The sequence below is a fragment of the Trichomonas vaginalis genome, chromosome I, assembly GCF_026262505.1.
Source record: "Trichomonas vaginalis G3 chromosome I, whole genome shotgun sequence".
Classification (NCBI taxonomy): domain Eukaryota; phylum Parabasalia; order Trichomonadida; family Trichomonadidae; genus Trichomonas; species Trichomonas vaginalis.
The window spans coordinates 18,832,769-18,859,076 of record NC_067203.1 but is presented as its reverse complement, the minus strand read 5'-3'; the positions used below and the strand labels follow the sequence as shown (position 1 = coordinate 18,859,076).

The 26,308-nt window shown below is 33.8% G+C and overlaps 11 protein-coding genes and 2 pseudogenes across 13 annotated transcripts, besides 1 other annotated feature; 3 read left to right on the top strand and 10 right to left on the bottom strand.

Annotated features, from left to right (window-relative positions):
* Positions 1-965: part of a mobile genetic element that runs on past the window's edge.
* Positions 966-1,051: 86 nt separating this feature from the next.
* On the bottom strand, positions 1,052-1,522 carry TVAGG3_1010180 (protein of unknown function, DUF4106 family; the record flags this gene model as incomplete). The annotated part of the gene is made up of 1 exon (XM_051254533.1): positions 1,052-1,522. One exon carries the CDS (start codon positions 1,520-1,522, stop codon positions 1,052-1,054), a length of 471 nt encoding a protein of 156 aa, XP_051080107.1.
* A 7-nt stretch (positions 1,523-1,529) lies between these two features.
* Positions 1,530-2,577, bottom strand: TVAGG3_1010170 (annotated as a pseudogene). The gene has a single exon. A coding segment is annotated over exon 1 (1,048 nt).
* Positions 2,578-2,870: 293 nt separating this feature from the next.
* Positions 2,871-4,211, bottom strand: TVAGG3_1010160 (annotated as a pseudogene). The gene has a single exon. A coding segment is annotated over exon 1 (1,341 nt).
* A 653-nt stretch (positions 4,212-4,864) lies between these two features.
* TVAGG3_1010150 (uncharacterized protein) lies at positions 4,865-6,418 on the bottom strand (the record flags this gene model as incomplete). Its single annotated transcript, XM_001330764.1, has 1 exon — positions 4,877-6,418. One exon carries the CDS (start codon positions 6,416-6,418, stop codon positions 4,877-4,879), a length of 1,542 nt encoding a protein of 513 aa, XP_001330800.1.
* A 437-nt stretch (positions 6,419-6,855) lies between these two features.
* On the bottom strand, positions 6,856-7,437 carry TVAGG3_1010140 (uncharacterized protein; the record flags this gene model as incomplete). Its single annotated transcript, XM_001330763.1, has 1 exon — positions 6,953-7,429. One exon carries the CDS (start codon positions 7,427-7,429, stop codon positions 6,953-6,955), a length of 477 nt encoding a protein of 158 aa, XP_001330799.1.
* Positions 7,438-7,865: 428 nt separating this feature from the next.
* Positions 7,866-9,141, top strand: TVAGG3_1010130 (uncharacterized protein; the record flags this gene model as incomplete). The annotated part of the gene is made up of 1 exon (XM_001330762.1): positions 7,877-9,049. The coding sequence occupies one exon, from the start codon at positions 7,877-7,879 to the stop codon at positions 9,047-9,049; it is 1,173 nt and encodes a 390-aa protein (XP_001330798.1).
* Positions 9,142-9,424: 283 nt separating this feature from the next.
* On the bottom strand, positions 9,425-11,271 carry TVAGG3_1010120 (arsenical pump membrane protein family; the record flags this gene model as incomplete). Its single annotated transcript, XM_001330761.1, has 1 exon — positions 9,629-10,684. The coding sequence occupies one exon, from the start codon at positions 10,682-10,684 to the stop codon at positions 9,629-9,631; it is 1,056 nt and encodes a 351-aa protein (XP_001330797.1).
* A 669-nt stretch (positions 11,272-11,940) lies between these two features.
* TVAGG3_1010110 (C2 domain (calcium/lipid-binding domain, CaLB) family) lies at positions 11,941-12,856 on the bottom strand (the record flags this gene model as incomplete). Its single annotated transcript, XM_001330760.2, has 1 exon — positions 12,327-12,833. The coding sequence occupies one exon, from the start codon at positions 12,831-12,833 to the stop codon at positions 12,327-12,329; it is 507 nt and encodes a 168-aa protein (XP_001330796.1).
* Positions 12,857-13,696: 840 nt separating this feature from the next.
* On the bottom strand, positions 13,697-20,083 carry TVAGG3_1010100 (FURRY-related family; the record flags this gene model as incomplete). Its single annotated transcript, XM_001330759.1, has 1 exon — positions 13,778-19,915. The coding sequence occupies one exon, from the start codon at positions 19,913-19,915 to the stop codon at positions 13,778-13,780; it is 6,138 nt and encodes a 2,045-aa protein (XP_001330795.1).
* A 1,433-nt stretch (positions 20,084-21,516) lies between these two features.
* TVAGG3_1010090 (regulation of endocytosis) lies at positions 21,517-22,233 on the top strand (the record flags this gene model as incomplete). The annotated part of the gene is made up of 1 exon (XM_001330758.2): positions 21,555-22,166. The coding sequence occupies one exon, from the start codon at positions 21,555-21,557 to the stop codon at positions 22,164-22,166; it is 612 nt and encodes a 203-aa protein (XP_001330794.1).
* Positions 22,234-22,701: 468 nt separating this feature from the next.
* Positions 22,702-23,301, top strand: TVAGG3_1010080 (rRNA-processing protein UTP23 family; the record flags this gene model as incomplete). Its single annotated transcript, XM_001330757.1, has 1 exon — positions 22,702-23,301. One exon carries the CDS (start codon positions 22,702-22,704, stop codon positions 23,299-23,301), a length of 600 nt encoding a protein of 199 aa, XP_001330793.1.
* A 147-nt stretch (positions 23,302-23,448) lies between these two features.
* Positions 23,449-24,009, bottom strand: TVAGG3_1010070 (rRNA-processing protein FCF1 family; the record flags this gene model as incomplete). Its single annotated transcript, XM_001330756.1, has 1 exon — positions 23,449-24,009. The coding sequence occupies one exon, from the start codon at positions 24,007-24,009 to the stop codon at positions 23,449-23,451; it is 561 nt and encodes a 186-aa protein (XP_001330792.1).
* A 273-nt stretch (positions 24,010-24,282) lies between these two features.
* Positions 24,283-25,704, bottom strand: TVAGG3_1010060 (uncharacterized protein; the record flags this gene model as incomplete). Its single annotated transcript, XM_001330755.1, has 1 exon — positions 24,283-25,704. The coding sequence occupies one exon, from the start codon at positions 25,702-25,704 to the stop codon at positions 24,283-24,285; it is 1,422 nt and encodes a 473-aa protein (XP_001330791.1).
* Between the last annotated feature and the right edge of the window lie 604 nt (positions 25,705-26,308).

The following is a 26,308-nucleotide window of genomic DNA, read 5'->3' as shown; positions in this document are numbered from 1 at the left end:
TGGGTCAGCACTTTGGTTTCCAACTTCACCTGCAAAGTCTTTGACAGATATTTGGTGTATAGGGAACATAAGTGGAACTGCAATATATTTGGCAGCTAAAGCATTTGAAATATCTGGGTCCAACATATAGACTGCAAGTCTGCTTTCTATTCTCTTGCATTCAAACTTTTCGCATGTGAACTTAACTGGGTCCCAAGCAGTTCCAGCAGCATTGAAATAATAGTTTACTTCAGTGTTGAAGTTTGAGAAACCAAAGTCTAAGTCAACTTTGTCTTTGCAAAAGTCACAGAACTTGGCTCCACCAGTTCCAGCTACAGTAAGAGTGAATGGGTCTTGCGTTGGTGCAATGACTAAGTTATTTTTGCTTGGAGTAAGTTCGATAGAAATTTTTCCTGCCCAGTTTGGCAAGTATCTTAAAAACCTGAAGATGAGGAAAGATGACAAAGGAACTCTAAGTTTCAGTTTTACTTTAGTGGCAGCAGTTCCATCTGAACCAGAAAGGTTAACATAAACTCCTGGAACGTTAGGGTCAAGTCTTCTTATTTTCTCAATAGTTGCATACTGGTCTGTTTGTTCTCTAGCTTGTGGTTGTACTGAGTTTCTCAAGCGAACCATTCATAGTTTGCCCATGTTACTGTTTGAACTAAGTCAGAGTTAGAATATATCTTATATCCCATGAAAACTTCTGGAGCATATTGGTATCCGACATAGAAAATTCCATTGCAACCTTTCTTGTCAGACAACTTGGCAGAAGGTTTTATTTCAATGTCTTGTTCCACGTATAAGAAAGAGTTGTCAATAGAAATTATATGAAACCTGTCGCAAGCAATATCTACTGTTGTTGAAGAACCTTCTCCAAACTCACCTACGTTTCCATAAGAAACAGCAGTTGTATATTCGTAAGTTCCAGGAACTATTTCTGACCTTCTAATGGCATTGTCGCATTCGTTATACCATTCGGAAACATTTCCATTCATAGCATCCAAAACTGTTGGCGTTATATTCTGAGCGGCGTACATTTCATATGAGTAAAAATATAGAATAGTTGGATTTATATGTCATAATAGAACCCACTCCGACCAAGCTTTACTTTCTTCCTGACTGAGTTTTTAACTCTTCTTTTTCCTTCATTGCCCTCTGCTTGAAGTTGTTGCATCTTTGCATTATGTTCATCTAGTATGTTGCAAATTTCCCATGTCCTTTTTGCCTTTTGGCTCTGGTCGCCCATCTCAGGTAACCTATATCCTAGAAAGAGTTTGTCATAGTCTGTATTTGAGTCTTCGCGTATTGTTTGCATGACTCTTTCCTGAGTTTCCGGTTCAAGCTCTTCAAACAGTGCCTGTCCATATGGAATATGCTCGTTTCCAAATATATGTTTTTGTAGCCATTCTGGTTTTCTTTCCATGTTACCAACTATATCTTTTGTGAATGGGAAAGCTTTTACCCAATCTTTCAGTCTTGCGTCATTTATTTCTGTAGTTGGTTTTATTTTGTCAAGGAACATGTTTTTCAATACTAACATTTCATTTGGTACTGTCCATTTGAGTTTTCTTAAATATTCATCCCTTCTCGGTTCATTGTCTGCAAAGTAAGTTTTATGACATTTTGTAAACTTTCATTTGCAAGGTCATGTACAATAGGTTCTCTTCCTTCTCCCTCCCTAACTTTCTTTCTAAACTCTTCACCAAATATACCATCTCTATGGTTCTGTGTAGTTCTTTGAGATAAATGTTCTAGAACGTCAGGTGTTATATTTCCATCAGCCATGTTCATTTCATACTGGTCCAAAATATCTGCATGTTTCATATCTTTCAATGGCATTAAAGCCGCGCTTAAAATACCAGCTACATCTGGTTCACCATTCACTTCCATTGCGTCTACAACTTCTTGGAATTGTGGTTGTAAGTTTATGAACCACCTATCCGGATTAGCTTTATGACCCCATCTCATTGTAGTTCCATCGTCTGCAGAAACAAAAGTAGGTTTGTTTCCATCTTGGTTAGGTTCTGAATGAACTTTAAACAATGTTTCATTTCTATATGTTTTCTTGAAATTTAACCTTTTATCTTCACCGAGTTCATCCGAAGATTGAACGTTAAATGCTCGTAAGTAAAAAGGGTTGTTGTATTTGTGTACATTTTCTTTCAGTACTTCCATTCTATGCTGAATATTTTCATCTGGTGTTGGAGTCTTTTGTATGTCGGCAAACATTTTTCGATATTCTTCTACTATGTCAGCCGAATTTTTTTTAGACTCTTGGAAATATTCCATATTCTCCGCATACTCTTGTTGAGGGTCAAGATTTTTCGGCTGTTCCAAATCTTCATCTAGTTCTGTGAAGTTAGTTTCCAAAGGAGTGACTTGTTCGTTTCCTTCAGGCTCTTCTAGCTGTTGTTGCTGAACTATTTCTTCCATGTCTGGTTGTATCTGAACTATTTCTTCCTGTGGAGTTTCTTGTACCTCATCTGCTGGCATTTCATATATTCCGAGACCGTTTTTAACAATTTCCCTATCTACGTCATCCGCATTCATAAGCTTTTGTTCTTTCGTTCCGTCTCTATTTTTTACGCGTTTCATGACGAAAGTTGTATTGTCATTTAGCTCTGACATCAAATATCTCGGAGTAAATTCGTTCATGTCATTTGGATGATATGCTATTAAATCATATCCCTTAGCGAGCTTGTATTTTCCAGGTTTGAAATTATATCCCATTTGGTGCTGAGTCATAAAGCTAAATAGGTTCGGGTCAGTATTTCCATCCTTGAACTTTCCAATAGCTTCTTTATATCTGTCACTAAAGTCAACAGTATCTGGGAAACCACACTCTTCTTTAAGCATTTTTAAGAATTCTTGGTTTCCTTGTTCTCTACTTCTTTTATGTCCTTGCTCTGTTTGTGGTTGTTGTTGTGCAGGGTTTTGAACTGTTGGTTGCTGTGCTGGTTGTTGTGTTGGTTGTTGTGCTGGTTGTGGAGGTGGTTGTTGTGCTGGTTGTTGTGTTGGTTTTGGTGCATGCCTGTGTCTGTGTCCATGTGACGATGTAAATGTTTTAGGTAGTCCTGGTGCAGGTGCTTCTCTTGGAGGGTTTGGTGGTATATAAGTTCCACTAGCTAGTATATAAGTTCCACCAGCTGGTATATAAGTTCCACCAGCTGGCACATATGTTCCATCTGCAGCGTAATGTCCTACCTGACTTTTCGTTTTTAAGAAAGCATTTACTAGGTCTGTTTTGGTCTGTTGTAACTCTTTTTCTTGACTTTTCACAACAGTTGCTCTAACGGCGTCATAGGCACTTTGAACTGCCTGTCTCGTTGCTGCATCTGTTATTTTCGTCATATTTTGTGCTACTTCTCTTAACTCTTTGTCGAAACCTTCAGACTTCAGTTTCTTTCCAGATGAGAAGTCGTTCACTAGTTTCACCTTACTATGAAGAGCTTCGAAGGCGTTCTTAAGTCAGCATTCGTTAAAGCTTCATTTGAACTGTCTTCATCCGCTTGTATTTTTGTCCTTATTGACCCTATAAGCTGGGCTGCTTTAGCGTTGGCTTGGGCATCTAACCAGTCATTGTTAGCTTTTATATATTCTGAGCTTTTCATTGCCTTTTGCATGGCTGCGTCGTTATTTTTACTTTCTTGTGCTAAGTTTTCATACTGTACGGTTTGGTTTTGCAACTGTAAAAGTTTTTCTGCCTTTACATTTGCTTCAACTTCTTTTTTATACTCATCGCTATCCATATATGTCTTCAGGGCTTTTTGTTTTATCTCTTCATCTTTCAGTACTTTATATTGAGTAGTATGGTTTTTCAAATTTATGACATCTTGTTCCATTTTTGCTACTTCTGCTGCTTTTTCTGACACTTTTTTCGCATATTCCTCTGTACTTAGTTCTTTCAGTTGTTCTTCTTTCTTCTTTTTCTCTACGTTTAACTCATTGAGTTTCTTTGTGTGTCTGTCATATTCTAGTTTCTTTTCGTTTTCACTTATTTGCTTCTGTATGTCTATGTTTGACTTTTTGACATCTGCTATTTGATTTTTGAGTGAACTCAAATTCATTTGACTTTGAGGGTTATAGGCTGTTCCGTCTGCAGCTCCACCATAGCCTGCCATTTTCGCTAAAAGTGCCGCTCTTAAACCTCCACTCTGTGCACCAAAAACTCGGTTTAAAAGCATAGGGTTGCTTGACATTTGTTGCAACATAGTGGGGTCATTCAGCATTTGTTGTTGCAACTGTTGTTGTGGTGTCAGTCTTACTATTGGATGTTTCAATGCTCCCTTCCTCTTACGTATATTCTTACGTAGCTTACGTGGCATTTTAAGTGAAGTTAAAAAGCGTCATTTGACAGATGTTTATATGACACTTTCTCCGGTTTATAGGACCTCTCTCATATTCTATCTTGTCATATCTAAACTCATAGTCATGTATGTCCTCTAACCATCTCATAACGGTTTCCAAACCACTTTTATCGGATGTAAAGTAAAAGCATGGATGGTTATGTAAAACGTCTAAAGTTTCTAAAGAGTCTCTCAAAGTATACTTCCTTGGAACGCCCGTAACTTTTCCTGTAGCGACGATAGACCCTTACTTGTCCGGACAAAGTTGTACTATTTTGAGTGCTCTACCAAAAAGTCAACGACGACGACTCTCAAAAATTTTTATGGGCTAGAAGGGGCGCAGCCCCTGGGAAGCCCCCTATACCCAAAAAAACTTCATTTTATACTTCATTTATACTAAACATCTTCGGGGCTAGAGGGCACGAAGTGCCTGGAGGCCCCACTACCTTTTTTTTTTTTTTTTTTTTTTTTTTTTAGATTTATTAAAATTTTATTTAACAAACAAAAAAGAAAATATAAAATAAAGATTTCAAAATAAAATTATAAAATTATCCAAGATTCTGATAACCTAACTGATAATCATTGTTAATTCTTTGAGCAATCTTAAGAATTGGCCTCTTATCAAAGCCAATATTTGAAAAGATTCTGGAAATTTGGCCTCCGATTTCTTCTTCATTACCAATGCTAACAGAAAGCCTTGCATTAACTCCAAAGCAGAATGTAACCCATGGATAAAGTTTCGCGTCAATAGCAAATTGAATTTTAAATCTTAAGTCTCCAGAAAATCTCGTAAACGTCATTTCAACGATATCGACACCATTTAGCATAAACCTAGAGACATTTGGTACACTTTCTGCTAATTTTGCAATTTCAAGAGATAATACACTTTTTCTTGAAGAAGAAGCGACATCGTTGTAAATTATTGAAATATTTGAAACTGTTTGTGGCTTCTTTCCTGGTCTGACAACTGTTGCGTTCCCTGATTTGATAGATGTAATGGCAAAACAAAGAGAATTACGCAGTTGTGTAAAGGCTTGAATCCTACTATGTATATCTCCATTTGCTTCAATAGCTTCTTTAATTTTTCTTCTAATATCTTGCAATTCTTCAATTTTTGCAATTGTTGGGTCATTTAAAAGGAATTCTTCGCCAAAATTGTAGGAATCACGTAAATTTTTAATTATCTGAGTTTGCGAGGAGAATGATTTCTCAAAGTCTAAAACTTGCTTCAAAATGTAATTTATCGCTTGAGTCTTGAATAATGAGATAAAAGAGTTGGAACGCGATATGATTTGACTTACTTCATCTGGATGTAGTGTATTTAATGTTCTCAGAGACAAAGGAGGGTCGCTGATTAAATTTTGTGAAATTTCTTCAATTGTATCACTGAAAATATTAATATTGTCGGATATATTTCTCGATGCATTTGATAAATTCTGGAATGCAGATGTAGATAAAAATTTAAAATCAGGAATTTGAAGATTGAATTGTTCTCCATACGATAAACTAGAGAACAACGATTCAAGATTATTATGTACTGTTTGCTGAGTATCTTGCGTTTCTAAACTGAGGTAACTTACAATTAAATCTTTGATTGTAGGGATTTCTGAATTATCAACATCATCTAATTCCATTTGTGACTGTCTAGAATTCTCGTAAGGGCGAAATATTTGTAGTTCTGGAGACGATTGAGCATATGAATCAGTGAATTCTGGAAGTGATGTAACGGGAGCATTACTATTTAATTGAAATCTTTGATTGACTTCACCAATTTGGAAGTCAGAATGAATTCCTATTGTGCTTTTTGTGTCTGTTGCTGAAGGTGGGAAAAGAACTTCTGTTGAATCTGCTGCAATATCTTGTCTTGCACTTTTAGAATCACTTCTTCTTTCATTAAATATTCTGGGACGTGAATATATATCGTTTTGCGTAAAATCATCTTCAGCGGGTTGTTGTGAAAATTTAGCTCTTTTAGTAAATGATTGTGTGGTATCTCTATCATACTGCGATGTTAGTTCTCCAGCTTGTTGAGTTATATTGCTTCGCTTTTTCAAACTGGATCGAAGAATTGGACCCTCCCGCTTCTGCATTAAATTTCAGAGGATGAACGATAAAATCTTTAAATAAACGGTCGAAAAACAAAAAGTGTCAATCATAAGTGGATTCTTTTGAAAGATGGTAAGTTGAAATTTTTAAATTCAAATACATTTATAACTAAAACTACTAAATAGTTTATTATATCTTATATGCTCAATGAGTACTTTTCGAGAAATTGATCAATAGAATTGGATAACATTGTTCAGGCATCGAATATGTTATCCAATACCTTATAATGTGAATTTGGAATCTGCTATCATCTAAATTTGTCCATTTACCTCATTTGTATAAGCTTCCTCAAAAAGATGAAAGAAATTGTTGAGTTATGTTGTTTCGGCGCCTTGTGTAATTCAGCAAATATCTCATAGAAGAAATCAACTCTAAGTTTACATTGTCAAATATTTTTTTACAATTTACAAAAAAAGAAAGTAAATTTATTATATTTATTCGAGATATCTATAGAAATGCTTTATACAAGGCACTCTGGGCGCCAGATCTTAAAAATATAACTATTAAAAATTTAAATTTCATGCAGTTCTAATTATAAAAGGTGTAGCTGGATTATGTACTTCTTTTACAGGTCTTGCTCCTATAAATCCGCATTTATAGGCTTTGAATATAGCTAAACCGAGAAATAGAATAGATTCTGCGACAAGGATGAGTCTTTGTTCAATTGTAAGTCTTGGGTGTGTAATGGCATCCTTAATAAGGTTAAATGCGTTTCTTAAGTAATCGAAGAATTGTCTAATTGCCATTAAAATAAAATTGAAAAAGAACGCAAATATAAGACCTTGAACATTATTAGCAATTGTACCATATAAAACATAGTTTGTATTACGTTCTCTGATTTCATAGACCTTAATTTTGCCTTGTTTACTTTGATAATCAGTAACTTGCGTAGTCATTCCTGGCGGAAGTGGAATTCCGTTATCATCCTCAGGAGGTATTTCCTCTTGTGGCTGCTGAGGCATATTTTGCTTCATAGCCTGCTGGAACATTTCCATCATTTTCGCGGAGCTGTCACTTTTTCGGTTTCTTCTTCTCCATGTTCAAAGGATTGATTCATCACAGAATTCAGCTATATGAATAATTAATATATGACGAATATTATGTATTCATATAAGCGTCAGATTTCAAGTTATGATTTTAAGATTATTCGAATTAGAAAACAAACGCACTCTTGTTGCTCCTTTACTGCCATCTCTAGATATGTACCTGAGTAAATCCCCCTGAATGATAGATTGTTCGGCATTCATATTTTGAAAATCGCAACTTTGATCGACAAGAGTGCATATTGTGCTTTCGTTGCCATTCCTGGATGATTGCCTGTAATGGAATAATACTTTCCACTCTGTAACCTCATGATAAAATGTAATCTTTTTACAACGGTTTACAATTTACCGATTTTTTTTTTGCCTATCAAAATTTGAGAAATAAAACTTTATCACAAAATGAAAAGCCCTTCAAAACTCAAAAGTAAGCTCGAAAAAGAGCTAGAAGAACTCACATATAAAGGCAAATTAATAGAAGCTGAGTGTTATCGATATGTTAATGCTCCATTGCCTGCTAATTTCGAATTATTTAAAAAATACGTTTCATTTCAATCGGAAATCGAAGCAGTTTATAAATTATTTAATACGAATAGGGGAGATCCATTGAAAATATTTATGCGGCATATGCAAGGGATTCTTGATGAACAAAAAAAGAAACAAGTCCAAATTAACAAGTTTAGAGAAAAATTATCAATATTTGATACAACAATTGACGAAGATGGAAATGTTACAAATGTATTTCATACGTTTTGCATCAATTATCGGAACGATTTGATAGGTCTGAAGGCAGAGTTCAGCAAATTCTTTACAGATATAATCAACAAACTTAAAATATCACGTCGAATAATGCAGATATTAATAGAACAAAGAAAATCCCAAGCTTTGAATTTATTACAAGAAATTGATGACAAAGAGCTCCTTGTTAGGAAAGAATATAGTGAAAAGAAAAAGGAACACGATGACCTTATCCAAAAACGCTTATCTCGGAATTCACTTCATCGACTCGTAATTTTTTCAGAAGATCCTGATACTACTTCAACAAATGAAATTACTAAAAAGATTTACAACGATATTAACAATCGTTTTGATAAAGCAAAAGACTTCATAAACAATTTCGAAAAAATTTTTGAAAAATTTGATCAATTAGATTCGAAATTACACAATTTAGAAGTCAAACTTGATAAATGCACTATAGCAACAACGGAAGCTAAAGAGCGTCGCGAAAAATCCAGAATTGAAAATTTAAGAAAACAAATTGCAGAAAACCAAGCTAAGGAATTAGAGCTTGACCGTAACATCTCTGAATGTAATGCCAAATTATTGGAAATAACTCCTATTGTTGAAAGAGAAAGAGAACTCTCAACAAAAATTGTTGCAGGCACAAATATGACACACAGACAGTTGAGAAATGAAGCAAGTAGGATTGCTTTTCAGATTGGAGCGGAAACTCTTTATAATTTTGAATATCTCGAAAAATTAACCAAAAATAAAGAGAAATTTGAAGTAGATTCTGATGCACTTATTAAACAACTTGAAGATGAAGAGAAGTCTAAGTCAGGCGAAGTTGTTTGATCACAAAATGCAAAATTATAATATTTTATAATCATATTTGTTTGTTAATAGGATCAAAATACTTCCATGCAAGTAGAGAAATAAAATTTTACCATTATCAATTTCTTATCCATACAAGAACATCGAGTTTTGAGATTTTTGACAAAGGATGCACTTACACCTGTATGACATGACCTTCAATAACACTGTTTAAGGCTAATTCAATTTGAACTAAAGTCAGATGAGCGTTAGTGCACCCTTAAATTGTGTAAAAAGAGTGTAAACTGCGAAATTACTTTATATTAGCTTTCTAAAACAAGAGAATTTAGGAAATCCAAAATTTCATGTATTTTGAACAGAAACGAAATCCAACTGACAGTTGAATTCCAATCAATGGTTTGCAATCCATAATTTTCTAATAAAAGATGGGATACGTTTTTCCAGTTTTGAGATAGAATTTGAGGATAAGTGGTTTATATCCATATTTTAATCTTAATATACTCCAGTTTCATAAAGAAAAAGTCACAATTTAAGAGAAATTTCTAACAATATACATTTATTAAAAAAAAGAGAGAAAAAACACATATACACTAATAAACATTACCACAACAACAAAATTATCATCAATGCACTCAAAGACAAAGCGAGTGCAGTTGGTGTAACAATAAATCCGATTTTCATGAAATCGGAGAAGCCAATTTTAACATGGTTACCTCTTAAAAGAGCTATCCACATGATTCCTGCAAGAGATCCAAGCGGAGTAAGAAGAGCAATTAAATTTGCTCCAATAATTGCGGCGTAAATGGATCCAAGAGGTTTATTATTATCTGTTGCTTGTATAATTGGTACCATTGATACAGACATCGGAATATTATTCAATGCATTTCCGAAAATTGTAGCAATTACATCAAATATCGTTACAGCGATTGGAGTTGAGATATTTGTGAGCTTTGCTATGTTGCTTCCAATGATTTGGAACAACCCCGTACCAGTGAGGTTGCTTACCAATATAAAAAGTGATAATAAAAATGGAATAATTGAATAAGGAAGAGTTGCTAAGATTTCTTTCAGTTTTGGAGATTGTTTATCTTTAATATATCTCCATACATCTATAATTATGTTATAAACTAAAAGAATTGCTGCCATAATTCCTGCAATTTGCCAAAGTTCAATACTGAAGCCAGGAATTGAGCTGCAAGCCATGAAAACAACTGTAGCTGCAAGGAAGAATACACCAACCCACATATCGAATCTGTTATTGATTAATGACTTCGGTTCTGGTAATTTTTCTTTCATCATGAATTCTTTTGTGATTTGCTTCTTGAACATAAGATACAACATAATACATGGTGTCATTCCACCAAAAATACAAGGAATTGCAGCATATTTTACATAAACACCGAATGATTGACCAAAACCAGTACCGATAACAATGTTTGTTGGATTAGATATAATCGGCATTATACCCCAGCTGTTTGCAGACATAAATTGACAAAATAAATAAGGTAACGGGTTAATTCCAGCAGCTCTAGCAAAATAAGTAACAAAGGGTGTAAATGTAAGAATAGCTACATCGTTTGATGATACAATTGTAATAATTGCAACTGTAAAATAGATAATAAAATATAATTTTGTTCCAGACTTGCCTGATTTCATGATTGTCTATGTTGCAGCCATTTTGAAGAATCCTGTTGTATCTAAGAACTTACTAATATAAACGTTTGAAAATACAAGAATAATAATTCCTACAGGATTTAGGGTCGAAAACCGCCAAAGAGATCGAAATGCATCTACAGCAGGAATAAATTGGCACGCAAGACATATAATTGCTGCTATGAAAGGTGGAATCCAAAATGTATCTAATGTAAAATCGACTTTCTTAATCTTTATGACAACAGCTGGCTTAATGACTGCACATCCAAGCATAAGTACCATTGAAACAAGGAAAATTATCAGTGGAGCAAGCCATTTAGCCATATTTCCTTTTTTCAGATGAATTTGAATGTTGTAAATAATAGCCGATAGCGAACCATTTTCTAAAAATTAAATAATGGATGATGGGTGTTATATCAATTATAATTTTTCGATTTCTTGGCGGTTTCAGTTTCAATACTTTTTTTCTTTGAACTTCCATATTACAATTGAGACACCTACGCATTTTGATTATCAGTTTATTTTCATACAAGCAATTGAATTTTTGAGAATGAATCATTTGATAGAGTGAAATTTATTTTGATGAAATCATATAGCACACAGTCCGTAATTCTATAGAAGAAATTCTTCTGAAGAAATTCTTCTGAAGAATATTTGGTAGACATCTCAGAAAAAATTCATTTTGTAAGTTCAAATCCGAATTATTGTGCCAGCAATTATTCTTATTTATTATCAATTTGAAATATATAGCTCATACTATAATGTATCATTTACGCTTGCAGTGTTTCTTTGGAATAATCAAAATAAATTTCCAAAAAATAGAGTTTGAATTCAAGAGATCAAACAACTGAGAAGAACTATTTATACATGTGCTGATTCGCCATAAGTTCATTTGTCTTTTCACCCTTTCATGTCATTTGATGATGAAGTTATCGGCTCTTACACTGAAATTATAAATTTTGACGGGTCAAACAATATTCAAGTATTTGGCATTTACAAGAAATAATTTATAATAATGATTTTTGCAATTTGAGGTCAGATTTTGGTTATATCTTGATAGAATAGAATTACTTTGTGAAATTATTCTTTAAATTTCTTTAATTCTTTCAACTCACATTCAAATTAGCTAGTTTCAATTTTGATTTCCTTCGAAATGATTTAGATTCTTTGTATTGACTAAATTTGAATTAAACAAATTATTTATCGAAAATTATGTGTAATTTCTTTATTCGCTGCAAGTTTTTATTATGGATGGAGATGATCAGTATTATACTAAGCACATTCAAGCTTAAATAGCTTCTTCATAATATTGATGAAATATCTTTTCTATAAAACGCATGCATGAATAAATATTTCATTCCAAAATTTATTTATATAGCTATATCATTAATGCTCAGTCCTTTAAAACAATATTTAAAAAGATGAAGGTATATTAAAGAGTTTATGCTTGGATAAAAGGTTCATTTGTGTGTAAATAAACAAAGTTATCTATATTATGCCATACTTTTTGAAAATAAAAAGGTAACAAAATTTTCATTTTGTTTTTTTCGATTTTATAGAAAAAATTAAACAGATAGTGTTCTTTATTATATGACATTAGCAAAAATAATATATTAAATTCCCTTTTTGCTATATAATTATATTCTTATTTGAAATAAGTCTTTGAGTGCTGGATTTCTGGGTTTGAAAGAACCTTGCCATCAAGTGGAGCACAGAATGGGAAACTTCCATCTTCACAAAGGTGAACACTGATGATAGCAGTGGCTGGAACCATTTTTGAGTTTGGACTTTTGAGTGTGAATTCACTGCGAACAACAGTATTTGGTTCAAATCCAGAGAGGCGGAGTTCAATCTCTCCAATTTCTTCATCACCTCCGAATAAATGCTTCTTGAAAAGGCAGAAAACAAAAGATGACTTAGATGGATCATTATACTTGAATTCCCATGTATTTGATGGAGATGTCTTTGGTGTAAACTCTGCTTGATGTCTCATGAATGATGTTCTTGGACCAACACATGCAATAAGGGATGTTTTGTTTGATACAGGAAAACCACCAGTGTTGACAGACTCAACACGGATGTACGCTTTGTTTCCGTTCATGAGAGGCATGTAGTCATTATCATGTGCAAATCCGAATGTGTTGCGGAGCATAGTACTAATGGGAAGCTAAAAAGAATGATGACTTTTATTCATATCAAAATTTCAATGCTCATTTAAAAAAGAAATTGAATGAAATCTAGGCCATAGATTGAGAATGAAGCCAATCATGATTTTAATAAAACATACTGCTTATTCTGTTCATTCCATGATCATCAAAAAATAAATATCTAATTTGTGTCTCCCCTCAATTTAAATTTTTGAGAGCGATTTTGGTCATCGTTTATTTGATTTTGAGTAAAATTTCAGAAAAGCCGATATAAAAAACATCAACTCATTGAGATCAAAAAAAGAGTAAATAAATATTAATGTACGCATTAATGAGTCTTTATATAACTTGATTTACGTAGGCGACTTGAAAAAATATAACGCGAATTTTTTTGTGACTTTTATTTCGCCGCATTGAATAGTAATTTACTCTAAATTATAATTAACTAACAGTATATTCACTAGTTTACTGCTTTTTTATTCATATAAACATCGGACAAATTAAATAATGAATTGAAAACTATAAGTTTTAAGCTAAACTAGCATGTTTTCAGTTAAATCGATTCAGATAACTCAATTTAGGCGATTCATCCGTCCTCAATTTTCTCAAAGCATTATCACAATTTTTATGGGCATTCATATTTCATTTCATAAGAATGGTGCTGTATTTTATGGTATATTAGATAAGGAATCATAGAATTAACGCATTTTGGTCAGTCTTAATGTGAAATAAACTTAAAATATTAAAAGATACATATACCATTCATTTCCAATTTCTCATTACGACGCTTGAGATCATATGATTCAATTAAAACTATAGTTCATTTTGAAATATCATCGAATCCTAAGCACACTGAAACGATCCATTACTTGTTGGTAAGAAATATAATTAAGGAAAAAAATAAAAATTTTACTTGTTTTTTAATAAAATAAACTAAAAAAAATCATGATTATTCTTGAATATCTTTGAGAGCATTCTTATAAGACAAATATCCACCGATTGTTCTGTCTACCTGAATTTCACCACCTTCCTTATAAAGAGCAGCAACTCTCATGTCATCCATTATCTTCTTTGTTCCAGTGAATGGCTGAACAATGATGTCCTGGACAGCTTCCTTTGCCTTCTGCGCCTTTTCTTCCTTCCAAAGGTCTTCATCAATTGGAGCCATTGGAATTGGTTTGTCCAAAGCAGAATCTCCGCTTATTGTAGTGAATGTTGGATCTCCAATTATCTTCACAATATCAGACCATTTCCTGTGCTCAACAATTGCGTAGATTTGTTGCCCAGCAATCTTCTGTTTATCAGGATTTTGGGAATCTCTCAAGAAAGCTTCCTGAACTTTAACAGCTTCGATCGAAGCGATTCTTGTTGAGAATTCGACAATTGCTGAGAAAGGAGCAGCGCAATTTGATGCTTCAATGATAGAACTGATTGTGCTGAACACTGCGCTCATCATGTCAGGAGAAGAATGATAAACTAATGATGTGAAAAGTGGTGCTGCATCCATGACACTTTTTGCATCAATAGAAATCAAATGCATTGCAATACCAAGAATGAAAGCGGACGGATGAATTGATTCCTTTGTTAATGAGCCAATTGTTGTGAAGATATATTGTTGTATATCTTCATTGAAGCACTTGCATTGTGCTATCATTAACAATGACTCCAAAACACTCTTGATTTCAGTGTCATCGGTGACAACACTTGTATAAGGCTGAATGTTTTGTTGTGCGGAAACCATCTTGAAAATCGTTGGCAGGAAGAATGTGAACAAAGTCAATGGCATCTTTGTGTCTGTCCTGTCTTTCATCTTGCTGAAAATCGCAAGGAGGATGCCAATCAACGCTTCTTGTCTTGACAAACATCCAAACAAAGGAGCAATGGAATTAATCGTGTCAATCAACAATTCATTGGAAATATCACCGCACAAAATGTATTTCGCGAAAATGGCCAATGCGGAAATACATAATGATTCTTCTTCTGGATACTTAATAAGAGGATGAACAACCAAAGCTATTTTCTCTATAGAATCCTTGAATTCTTTATCCTCTGCCTTGATGTCAACAACACTTTCCAATGCCTTGATAATTGTAGAAATGTAGAATCTCCTTGTATTATCTGGATTGCAAGCAGTGACAACTTTGAACGCGTTGATTAAATCAGTAACTAAGTTGCTGTCTAATGGTTCTAAGATCTCAGAATACAATAAACAAGCACGACCAGCAACTTCCAAATTACCACATCCACAAGCCCATTTAAGTGCTTCTTTGCCCCATTCGCAAGCTTGTTCCGTCTTATTGTGTTTGCGGAGGAAAGAAACAAATTGGTTTGTGAAATCAACAATGGAAACAGGTTCTTTTCTGTATTGCCTGAGTGTGAATGACACTGAGTTGTCGTCTTTCTTCATATTCTCCGTGAACTCGATTCCAGAAGCTCTCGACCAAATCAAAGCGCATGGAGGAGCGAAGATTGAGACAAGAGATTCAGGGCATTGCGGCATTGACCAGAGAATAATCAGCATCAACTCAGCATTCAATGCAGGATCGATATCATAAAACAACAAACAAAAGTTAACAATTATATGTATATAATTAGAAACTTCTTGTGGATAAGCCTGTGAAAGATCAGTCAATGTCTTCAAAATAGCTATGTATGACTGAACAGACTGTGTTTCATGTGATGGAGGAGCATCAGACTGAATTCTTCCTTGCATCGTGTTATTCCACCAACAAGCAAATGTTAGTTGATGAACTAATTCTTCGATTATATTCTTTGAGTATCTTTTAGCAAGATGCAACATAACTACTTTAACAGACCTTTCATTCGAAACATCACTTGATGCTTGGACTAAGAACTTAATGATCAAATTCGCGTTTTCTTCGTTGTTCGCGAGATTTGTCCACAAACTTAAATAATGTGAAAATGAGTTTTGGTCAATAGATGGCAAAATATCAAGCAATGACATCATGAGAGAATAAGGTGTGTAAAAAACAAATGAACTTGGCCAATTGTTGTTCTTGTCAAGTTTAAGATTTCTCATGAAAAGTGAAGTGATCTGAAGTAAAGTAGCCTTAATTGATTGGTTGATTAAAGAACCTTTTGCAGCTGTTGTTATTTGTGTGAAGACTTCCTGTATCAAGACTTCGCTTACTTGTGGGAGATACTCAGCAAACAACTCAGCAACATTCATTATAATATCAACAGTAATCGAAACATGTGTTGAGAAAAATGATGGTGCTAATTGTTGAAGTTTTTTGACAAACAAAGCTGTTTGTTTTCCATCATCTTTGTTTGTATTCAACAAATGATGTGCCGTGCAAGCGATTCTCTGAAGGAACTTGAAGGATGTCTGACGCAAAGTGAAATCTTCATGCAAAAGGTAAATCAAAGAAATAGGAATGAATTTGCCAGCGTATTCAGCGAATTGTTTGTTGTATTCCAAATCTCTGTTTGACAAATTCACTGTTAAATCCTGTATCATTGTTCTGACTCTCGCCATTCTCTTTATTCCTGGCGAAAGACTCAAATAAGACGATGTCCTTTCAGCGAGTTTTTGAGGAGCGAATCTTTCCATCATCTGATCAGCAATGATCTTTTTCGTGTCGAGAGAAAGATTCGTGAATTGCATGCAAATCGCTTTGAAAAACATCGGAGCCAAGTCAGGAGGTGCGTTGTACGCGTATCCAAGGAAAACAGGCATCATGTAATCATAATGCGTTGTTAATATAGATTGCAATGCGTTGTGTCCTTCCTTTTCCAGGTTTATAATAATTGATTCTAAGTCAGTAGGAATGACATAGAGAGGAGAGAAGATGTTGATGACTCTGATGAAAGCAATGATTGCTAATGATGCGGCATTTGCCAAATCAAAGTAATCAGCGTTATCTGAATCATTCAACTTTCCCCAATTGACTAAAAACGCCAATGTGATCTTTTTCTCTGAATCTTTCCAGTTTCCTTCTTTCAGCCATGGATTTTGTTCTGGAATGCGAATGGCGCCTTCCGCTGGATAGATCTTGATGGGTGTAAGTGCGGAAAGGAAGAAGTTGACAACTCTGCAATAGGCCAAACATGTTTGTTTGCGTGATAAAAGCTCTGTTTGGTTCATTTGAGAGACATCAGTAAATCTGCGACTTCCATTCAGTTTGTTTTCGAGGAAATAGGCTTCTGCTGCTTGGAAATACTTAGCAAAAGCGTTCTTCGCATCATCATTCGCTGCCAAAGCAAACATTATGTTGGAATTCTCGCCAATTAGACTGAAAATCTCAGAAATGTATGATAACAGGTCAATGTTAGTGGATACAGGCTCTTTCTGGACGAATTCGCCAAGAACAGGTAATAAATCACAAAGAATTGTCCAATGAATGTGCTTGAAGAAGTTTACGGAGTTCTTCACACGATCTGGATGCTCTTCATCAACTTTCAAGTATGAAACTAGTGATGAAGCAACTTTTATCGCGTTATCGCGGTTATCCGTTAATTGTTGGAGGTGTTTTTCGTTTGTTGTTGTGAAAAACACCGTATTTCTGTAGTTTGCGACGTTCTGTTCTAGATTCAGCTCGTTCTTCATCCTGTTTTGGACTAATGGGTTCAATACAGGAGATGTATGGGTCAAAACGGTCAAAAAGTTCTGGTACAACAAGGCCCTGGATGGAGGAAGATCGCAAGGTAGGCAATCTCCAAATAAACTCATTGCTTGTGTAATAATTTGATGTGTTCGGATGAGAACAGGGATACAGTTTGGTCTTTGGAGAGCACACATGCTTTCTTCGATGTAGTACTGGAATAAATTGTCAGAACGTGATGTTGCCACTTCGGAATAAGTACAAAGATTATCTGTTGGAGGAGGAGTATCGAGACGGCTCGTATTGTGGACATAGATGTGGGATCTGACGGCTGCGGATATTAATGATGAGTTATCGTTCAAAGTATCAAATATCGGAACTTCTATTTCCATTCCAGAAGCGAATCTCTGGATTTTCTCTATGAAGTTGAGTGCTAGTTCACGGATTTCGACAATGTGGTAGCACATTAAGAGCAAAAACAGAGATTGGCACTCGATAACAAAATTCTCGTTTTGTTCTTTGTTTGTATCGAGTGGTAATGTCTTATCGAGGAGTTTAACTAAGAACTGGATAAGAATAAATACGTGGTGCCTGTTGATTGTACTGAGGATTTTGTTTATGATCGCATTGTATATGATAATACGGGCTGATTCGTTGACAATGAAGATCTGATTGATAACACGTAAAGCGTAGTATGAAATGGAGCGAGAAGAAGATAAAACTGTCGTTAAAAGATTCTCAATTCTGTCGTGCGCAGATAAATCGGAAGTATTGATGATGATAGGAAGGAATGAGAGCATCTTGATGGTAAATCTCTCGTTCTTTGTGGTGGATTCATATGTAGAAAAGTCGATTGTCAAATCATAACCAATAGAGTTATCTGCGAACTCCCATTCTTCGAGAGCTTTTGTTACAATCTCTGTGGAATGAGCAATTCTCGACTTAGTGGCCTCTGAAAGTGGAGATGTGGAATATGGTAAACTAAATACAGGAACATCAGGGGATTCATCGAGTTCAAAGCAGTAAGCGTCATTTGTGAACTCTTGTGGAGTGATCTTATCTATGGATTTAAGCAGCAAAGACTTAATTTGCATGAAGAATGAGTGAATGTTAACGTCAACACGGATCTTCTTGTTAAGAGGCGAACTCTGAGCCCATCCAGCGAATTTTGCGTGGGTATCAACAAGCTGTGAAAGGCAGGCGTGAAGAGATAACATAGATCTCTCTTCTCCGAGCTTTGCAATCAAATTAGGAATGGTTGTCAGCATAAAGTGATTGAAATCTCTTGAGGCAAAATTAACTAATATGTCTCCAACGACATCTGGGAATTTTTCGATCGGATTATCAGCGACAAAGTGGTCGAAAAACATGTTTGTGTATGAATCTGGAGCGTCCTGTTTCTGAGTTGGATCATTAATGAATGAAATTTCAATGCCATGATGAGCTGTCGCATTATATTGTCCCCACTCCCAGAATTGAGTACTTCTTGACGAGTTCGGACCACGAATAATGATAAGGAATGAGTTTAACTTGGCTTCGAGCTTGTTAAGACGTTCTTTCTTCTTTAATATTCTTTCTTGTATGAAAGTAGCGTATTCCTTCTTGTAAAGTGCATCGTATCTTATGATAATGACTGAGCAGAGCATGAGATACCACTTAACAGTCTCTTTATCGCTTGCCATTGTGTTTGCAGTTTTGAAAATCTTCTTGAGAGCGTCTTTAATGCTATCTGCAGCTTCAGGCTTGATCTGTGTAAGTAAAGAACAGAATGCTTCGGCCCACATATCAAGAGATCTGCGATCTTTCTTTAAAACATCCGAAAAATCAGCAAATTTATCAATAAACCGTTTGTATGTTTCAAATGATACTTCTTGGGTAACTGATAAGCGAATATAACGATTGAGAAGTAAGGATAAACCGATATCGTATTTTTCAACGAAATTGTTGAATCTTGTAATTAATTCGTTAAGGTGGTTGATTGATAAAAGCGAGAAGATTACAGAGAATTGCTTTACGATTTGTACACGAAGGGGTTCTTCGTACTCTTCTGAAAACTTTGCAGCATTCTTGTAACCAATGAGTATTAATGAGTGGTAATACTTAGTATCGGGTTTTTCTGTAAGAATTTGTGTAACACAATCTGCAAAGAATAACGTTAAAAATAAATCGAGAATTTGATCGAAAGCAGGATCCATTGCAATTTTAGGAATAATTCTGTGGTAAAGATCACACTTTGCTCTAATCGGAAGCAATTTGAATAGAACTGAAATCGCTGCATCAGGTGAGTTTCTTCCGACGTCTACAAAGTCGTTTACACACTTGGAATATGAACTGTAACTGTGTGGGAAGCGTGTTAAAAGCGATGCTAAGGCTGGCGTGTTGTAAATTATCTTTCCAGATTTCCTTTCAACTGCTACAGACAAATCGCGTTCAAATTTGTTGGCGATACATATCAGCTGATCTTCAATTGAAGGGAAAATGGAGAGGAGAATGTCAGCAGAGTTTAAAACTTGACTCTCCATAATTTGTTTTGAAATAAAAAAAGCTTTTTATGAGAAAAAGCATCACTTTTTTGTAAACTTCCTTTCACAAAGTGATATTGACAATAATCTTTAAATTTATTATAAAATCAACAACAAAACTATATTTCAGTTCCTTTCTGTTTAAAAATCATGAATATACAAGGATTTATTTCATATATTACATGCTCATTATGTATCTTATATGCATTGAAGAGATAATTTTGATTACAATGCATGGACAAGCAATCTTCTTCAAAAACATAAATAGATGATATGAATTTCAAAATATCAAGAAACATTAATGATTATCTATAAGAAATAAGCTTTATCTAAACTTTTTGAGAAATGTTTTATGTTCTCGATCAACAGAAATGAGAAAAAGCAAAAAATCTAATGAGTAATGATATCATATGATAATATCGATGGGAAATGCCATTTATACATAAGACCTGAAACATAATTAGAGTATTACAACATATCAATTTAACTAATTCCAATTTACATTTGGCATAATTTTCGAAAGAGCAAAGCTTTTCCCAATAATTGTTGCATGCTAAGATCAGTCATAATGTAAACCTCTCAATTTTATTGTCGTGGGAAGTATCTCAATTCCTTCAAAAAAATTGAAAAACTATTTAATTTTAAAAATATAATACTTTTAATTAGTTAATTAATTGGAGATATTTTTAAAAAATCACTTTTGATAATACTTTTGAGAACTTTAATTAAAAAAATATATTCAAAAATATACAGGATATCAAGAGGGAATTGTTCCTTATGAGGTATATAGTTATGATGTATACCTCATAAGGAACAATTCCCTCCTTAAAATGAGAAAACTTGTTCGAAATTGTTTATCATTTCGAACAAGTTTTCTCGTTTTTAATAAGAAACTAAAGGCTATGAGGCACTGATTATATATTAGTGCCTCACAGCCTTTAGTTTCTAATAGATAGCTGGGAAACTTTCTCCAAATGATAAGTTATTCAGAGAAAGTTTCCCAGCTATCAAGAGGGAATTGTTCCTTATGAGGTATATAGTTATGATGTATACCTCATAAGGAACAATTCCCTCCTTAAAATCGTAGACATTTTTATACTTATTAATCAACCATTCAAAATCATATTCCTCTGAAAAGTTATTTTTATTAAAAATTTAGAATTTTAATAAATATAGAGTTTGAATTTCATACAATACCTATATATTTTCAATAATGGAATTTGAAAACAATTCTCAAAAGTTCTCAGAAAACCTTTTTTTCATTAATTTTAAGAAATCTGAGTATTAAATTAAGTGATAAATTCGTTTGACACTACTTTAATTTTTAAATTCAAAAAATTATATGTGCTTCTTAAAATGACTCAAAAAAATTTTATTATAAGATAATATATAATATTAAAAATCCCACAACATTTTTTTTACTTTACATAATCGTACTTCCTCGACGATTAATTTCCACTCAATTTCTATCGTTGACCGAACTTAGCATGCAACATAATAACCCATGGCCATCAATTCGCTATAAAATGTTATATCCTTTAATCAGAAATCTCTGCCGCTAGGAATTTTGATCTGAAAGATAAAAAATCAATTGTCACATCTGACGATACGGTCACTTTTACTGTGGAATCATCTTTAAATGAGTAAATTACCTGAAGCTAATTACAAGATCGTTGTTGTAGGTTCTTCTGGTGTTGGCAAAACATCAATTGTACAACGTCTTGTTGATGGAATTTACAGTGAAGAAAAGCAATCAACAGTTGGCGTTGAATTCAAAACATTTACAATAACAACCGACTCTGAGGTTGCAAAATTCTCAATTTGGGATACAGCTGGACAAGAGAGATTCCGTTCAGTTTCAAAGGCTTATTTCAGAGGTGCTGCTGGTGGCATCTTAACTTTCGCACTTGATAACCAGCAGTCCTTCCAAGAACTTGACGGCTGGCTCAATGATCTCCAATCTCTAGCAACACCTAATGCAGTCATCCTTTTAATCGGAAACAAATTAGACTGCAATGAAGGCCGTCAAATTACAACACAAGAAGCAATGGATTATGCACAAAGACACGGACTCGAGTACTTAGAGACCTCTGCTAAGGATGGAACAAACGTTAACGAAGCATTTGTACGCTTGGCTAAAACATTACACGAGAACGTTAAGTCTGGAAAGTTAGTTGGCGCTTTCCAGCCACCAACAGCTCCACATATTGCTACAGCCGATAAGAAAGCCGATTCTGGTTGCAATTGTTAAAATTATTTTTTCATTGATTAAATAAATTTAGAAAGTTCTTTCATCGTTTTATAGTATTTCCGAAAAACATTTTCTGTTTACTTTTTACTTTTTGTATTTAAAAAATTAAATATTTAGATTTCAAACAAAGATTATGAGAAGAGCACTAAAAGTGTAGTATTGCGAATAAATCAAAACAAATAAAATGAATTGAAATCCTGATCTGAAGAATACACGTCGACATGACTTGAAACATCTGGAGCAATGTCTTCATTTGGAAGTTGCACATCATTTATAGGAGGTACATCTGTAGTATAAGGTTGATTTTGAGGGTATTCAATATAACAATTATCTTTTGAAACAGTAACTTTGGCTGTTAATCGTTCTGCATCTGGCTTATCTGGAAATGAGCAAAAGCTGAATTGAAATGTATTTGATTGCATATCAAACAATAAAAAAAAAAGAAAATTAAAAAAAATGATATTTTTTGTAGGGTCGAAAAAATTTAAAAAGGTTGCCTTATTTTGATAAGCTTTGTTTGATTTATAAAAATCTCATGAATCGTGTGACACATATGAAGAAATTGAAAAGCGCAATGCGATTTTTCAAGACTTCCTTTGGTCTTCATCCTCCATATTTGGTATTATGTGATCCAAATTTCATTTTTGCTTCATTAGATTCAAAAATCAACTTAAAGGATAGATTTACTGAGATTTTCAAGGGACAAGTCTTCTTAAAAGTTACAGAATGCGGACTCCTTGAAGTTTCTTCTTTAAAGGACAAAAATATGCAGAGCACAGTTCAATTTTGTAAAAAACAATGCCAACTTTTCAAATGCAGTTCACACAAGCCGATGAACCCACGTGATTGCATTCTTGATAACCTCAAACACGGCTTTAATGGAATAGTTTGCACCCAGGATGGACCACTACGTAAAACAATACAACGTTTATACCCTAAAATGCCCATCTTTTACATTGATGACGGTCTTCAAATTATGCCACCATCAAAGAAACTCAAAGACTCAGTTATAGCCGAATTAGAGGCGAAATATGCAACAAATACAGAGAAACCAGAAGACTACGTTGAAGAAGATGAGAAGAAAGAAGAAACGGAAGAGAAAGAACCTGAAACAAAAGAAGAGAAAAAAGAATAATTTATATAGAGAATTTTAAAATGTAAATAGAGCTATTTTACTTATTAAACTATTTTTGTATGAGTTTTGAAAAGATAATGAAAAAGTTAATCTAAAAAATTCTATAATTTTATTTTCTATGGACAAAAAATCAAATAAACTCAATGATTAGAAGTGTCTTGGGCCAAAATCACTATCTGGGAGACGTTCAACTTGGAATTTGAACTGGTGAAGGTACAAAATTGGAACACCGGGGATCTTTCTAATACGTCTTCTTAAATCTTTATCGTTTGTTGCAACGCAGTATATACGGTTTTTCGTAACTTGATTTACTATGCAGTCATCAGCGTAATTTCCATGACATCCGCACTTAAGATGTCTAACTCTAGGATCTTTTGTAAGTTTGAGTGCGAGATGGAACTTTCTACCTAATTTTTCAAGCTCTGCAACAACGCAATCTGTAACAATTGGGACACATTTTGCAAGCAAACATTTTTGCATACCATCAATAAGGTCAACTTTATCGGCAACTGTTTGCCAAAGCATGTTAGTGTCAACAAGAATGTGATATGGCGGTCCGAGAGCTTGGTTATAACTGAAGAACATTGATGTTGGTGCTAAAGTTTCAACGACTGCTTCAGGCTTGTCGTCTTTTTGGTTTTTATGCTCATTTCCACTTACACGTGGATCATTTTCTTTGATCATCTTAGGTCTCTTAACTTTACTCATTTTTATAAAGGACTATTTTTCATATCACATGTCGAAGATTTTAGCTTTGAGTCATTCTAAAATCATCATATTTCTAATGAATTATTATGTGTTCTATCTATATAGGATGATTTTTTTAATGCTGAAGATCTAGAAATATTTGATATTCAAGGATAACATTATTAAAAATGTCATTTCAGATATTATTTTTAATAACATTATAATGTACACTTACAGGTTATATCAGTGTCGTAAAAATTAGTTGAAATTTTTCTAACATAAATACAAAACATTTTATTTTGAGCTGAGGTTTAGCTCTGACAAAGAATTATCTATTCTAATAATCAAGTTATCAAGGCTCTTCGTTATTCCAGATCCAGACGGACTAGAAGGCGAAATAGCAAAATTAAATCCAGAATGAATCAAAATATCTCTATTTTCTTTAAATCTATTATTGAGTTTAAGAATAGTTTGTTTCAGGAAGTTTTCGCGTTTCAGCGCATCTTTCTTCATTTCTTTGAATTTCGAACTTAATTCTGAAACTTCATTCTCTAATTCTTTCTTTCTTGCAGTTAAAATCAACTCTGTATTGTCATCTGGCTGGGAACTGCTTTGCAATGAGTTATAATTAGTGGAATAGTCAATTGGATATTCTGATTCTGTTTCATCCATATCTTCTTCTGGATTTTCTTCTGAAGAAAAATTCTGGAATTTAGTCTCCATCATTTTTGTTTCTTCTGCTATTTTATCATAAATTAAAGCAGTATCTGATAGTTTAGTCTTCAAAAATTCAAGATCAGTATCTAACTGTGCCATTTGCTGTTTAAATGAAGTTGTTGCAATATTTAATTGGGTTTCGTGACTAATATTTTCTGTCTGGATATTTTTCTTAATTCTATCCATATTTGCTTTCATTTCGTTTATTTCCATTTCAAATTTACGTATTTCGCTGTCATTTGTTGCTATGAGCTTCTGATTTGCTTGAATTTCAGATCTGATTGCTGCTGTACCGATTGAACGAAGAGAAATATCAGATTCAAATGACTTTTTCATTTCATTTGCTACACTTGTTTGTATTGGTAAAAACTGATGCGAATTTTCTAAAGATGATATTGAATTTTGAGTATTTTGAATGTCTATCCTTAGTCTATCCATATCAATCTTTACAGATTTGTCGAGTTTATCATCAACATCTGTAAGTTTTGGAGAAGTAAACTTCATATCTGAAAAATCTAAAGCATTTAGAACAGAATTTGATTCATCAATAATTATTTTACGTCTTTCTGACTCTTCCTGAATTTTTTGTTCGAGGACTATTATTGCTGCTTGAGCAGCTCGTACTGATTGGATAGTTTCAATATAATCATCTATAAGTTGATTCGCTTGAGTATTTTGATCATCGAAAATCTTTAACCTAGTTTGAGCCTTTAATTGTGTAAGTTCTCCATGCGAAACTAATTTTGAATTTAAATTTTGAAATTCAGTTTGAAGTGATTTTAATTTATGATCAAGAGTTATGATTTCCATTTCCAGTTTTCTACGATTTTGCTGTATTTCTATTTGATCTTCTTTAGAAAATAAAGGTGATCTTGGTGAATCGAAGGATGAAGTTGATCTATTTGAATTCGATCTAAGCTTTGGTGTTACAGGATCTGATGCTCCAAGGTTTCCAGCCGCTTTTTTAATATCAGATTCATCAGAAGGTGTAGAAGACATTATAGAAAAATTTACACGTTTAGAAATAAAAATTCAGAATTTACTACGTTGATAATAAAGAAATTATGCTTATTCAAAAACATTTCACAAGAGAACTCCATTTTTATTATCCTAGTTCTGTTTTCTTTATGTTGCACGAATTTTGAAGAATATTCGCGTATGCTGGTACCATTGTATTAAAGAATCCTTCAAGATGGCTTGGCCTGTGGGCAATGCTTGGATTTACCAACAATATATTGATAGAAAGTATCTTTGCTATTTTTCTTTAGCTTTTTTCAGAAGTTTGGGCTATAGTATATCAATGGAAGTCAAAATCAGCGTAAACAGGATCTTGTGTCGAGATAGTTAAAAAATAAAGTTAGAAACAATTGACTTATCTTGTCATAAAAATTAAAAATTGAGAGGGCCGTCAAGTTTTGAACAGGAGACGAGGAACTCTTAACGTTTTAAGATGAATAAGCTAACTTTGAGTGTCGTAATTTCAGCTAGGATCAATTAATTAGTACAATAAGTCAGGCATTATCTGTAAAATATCAAATATCTTGTACATAGATGTTGTACCTACAGTAATAACTGCTCATAAAGATAAATTAGTGGCTATATA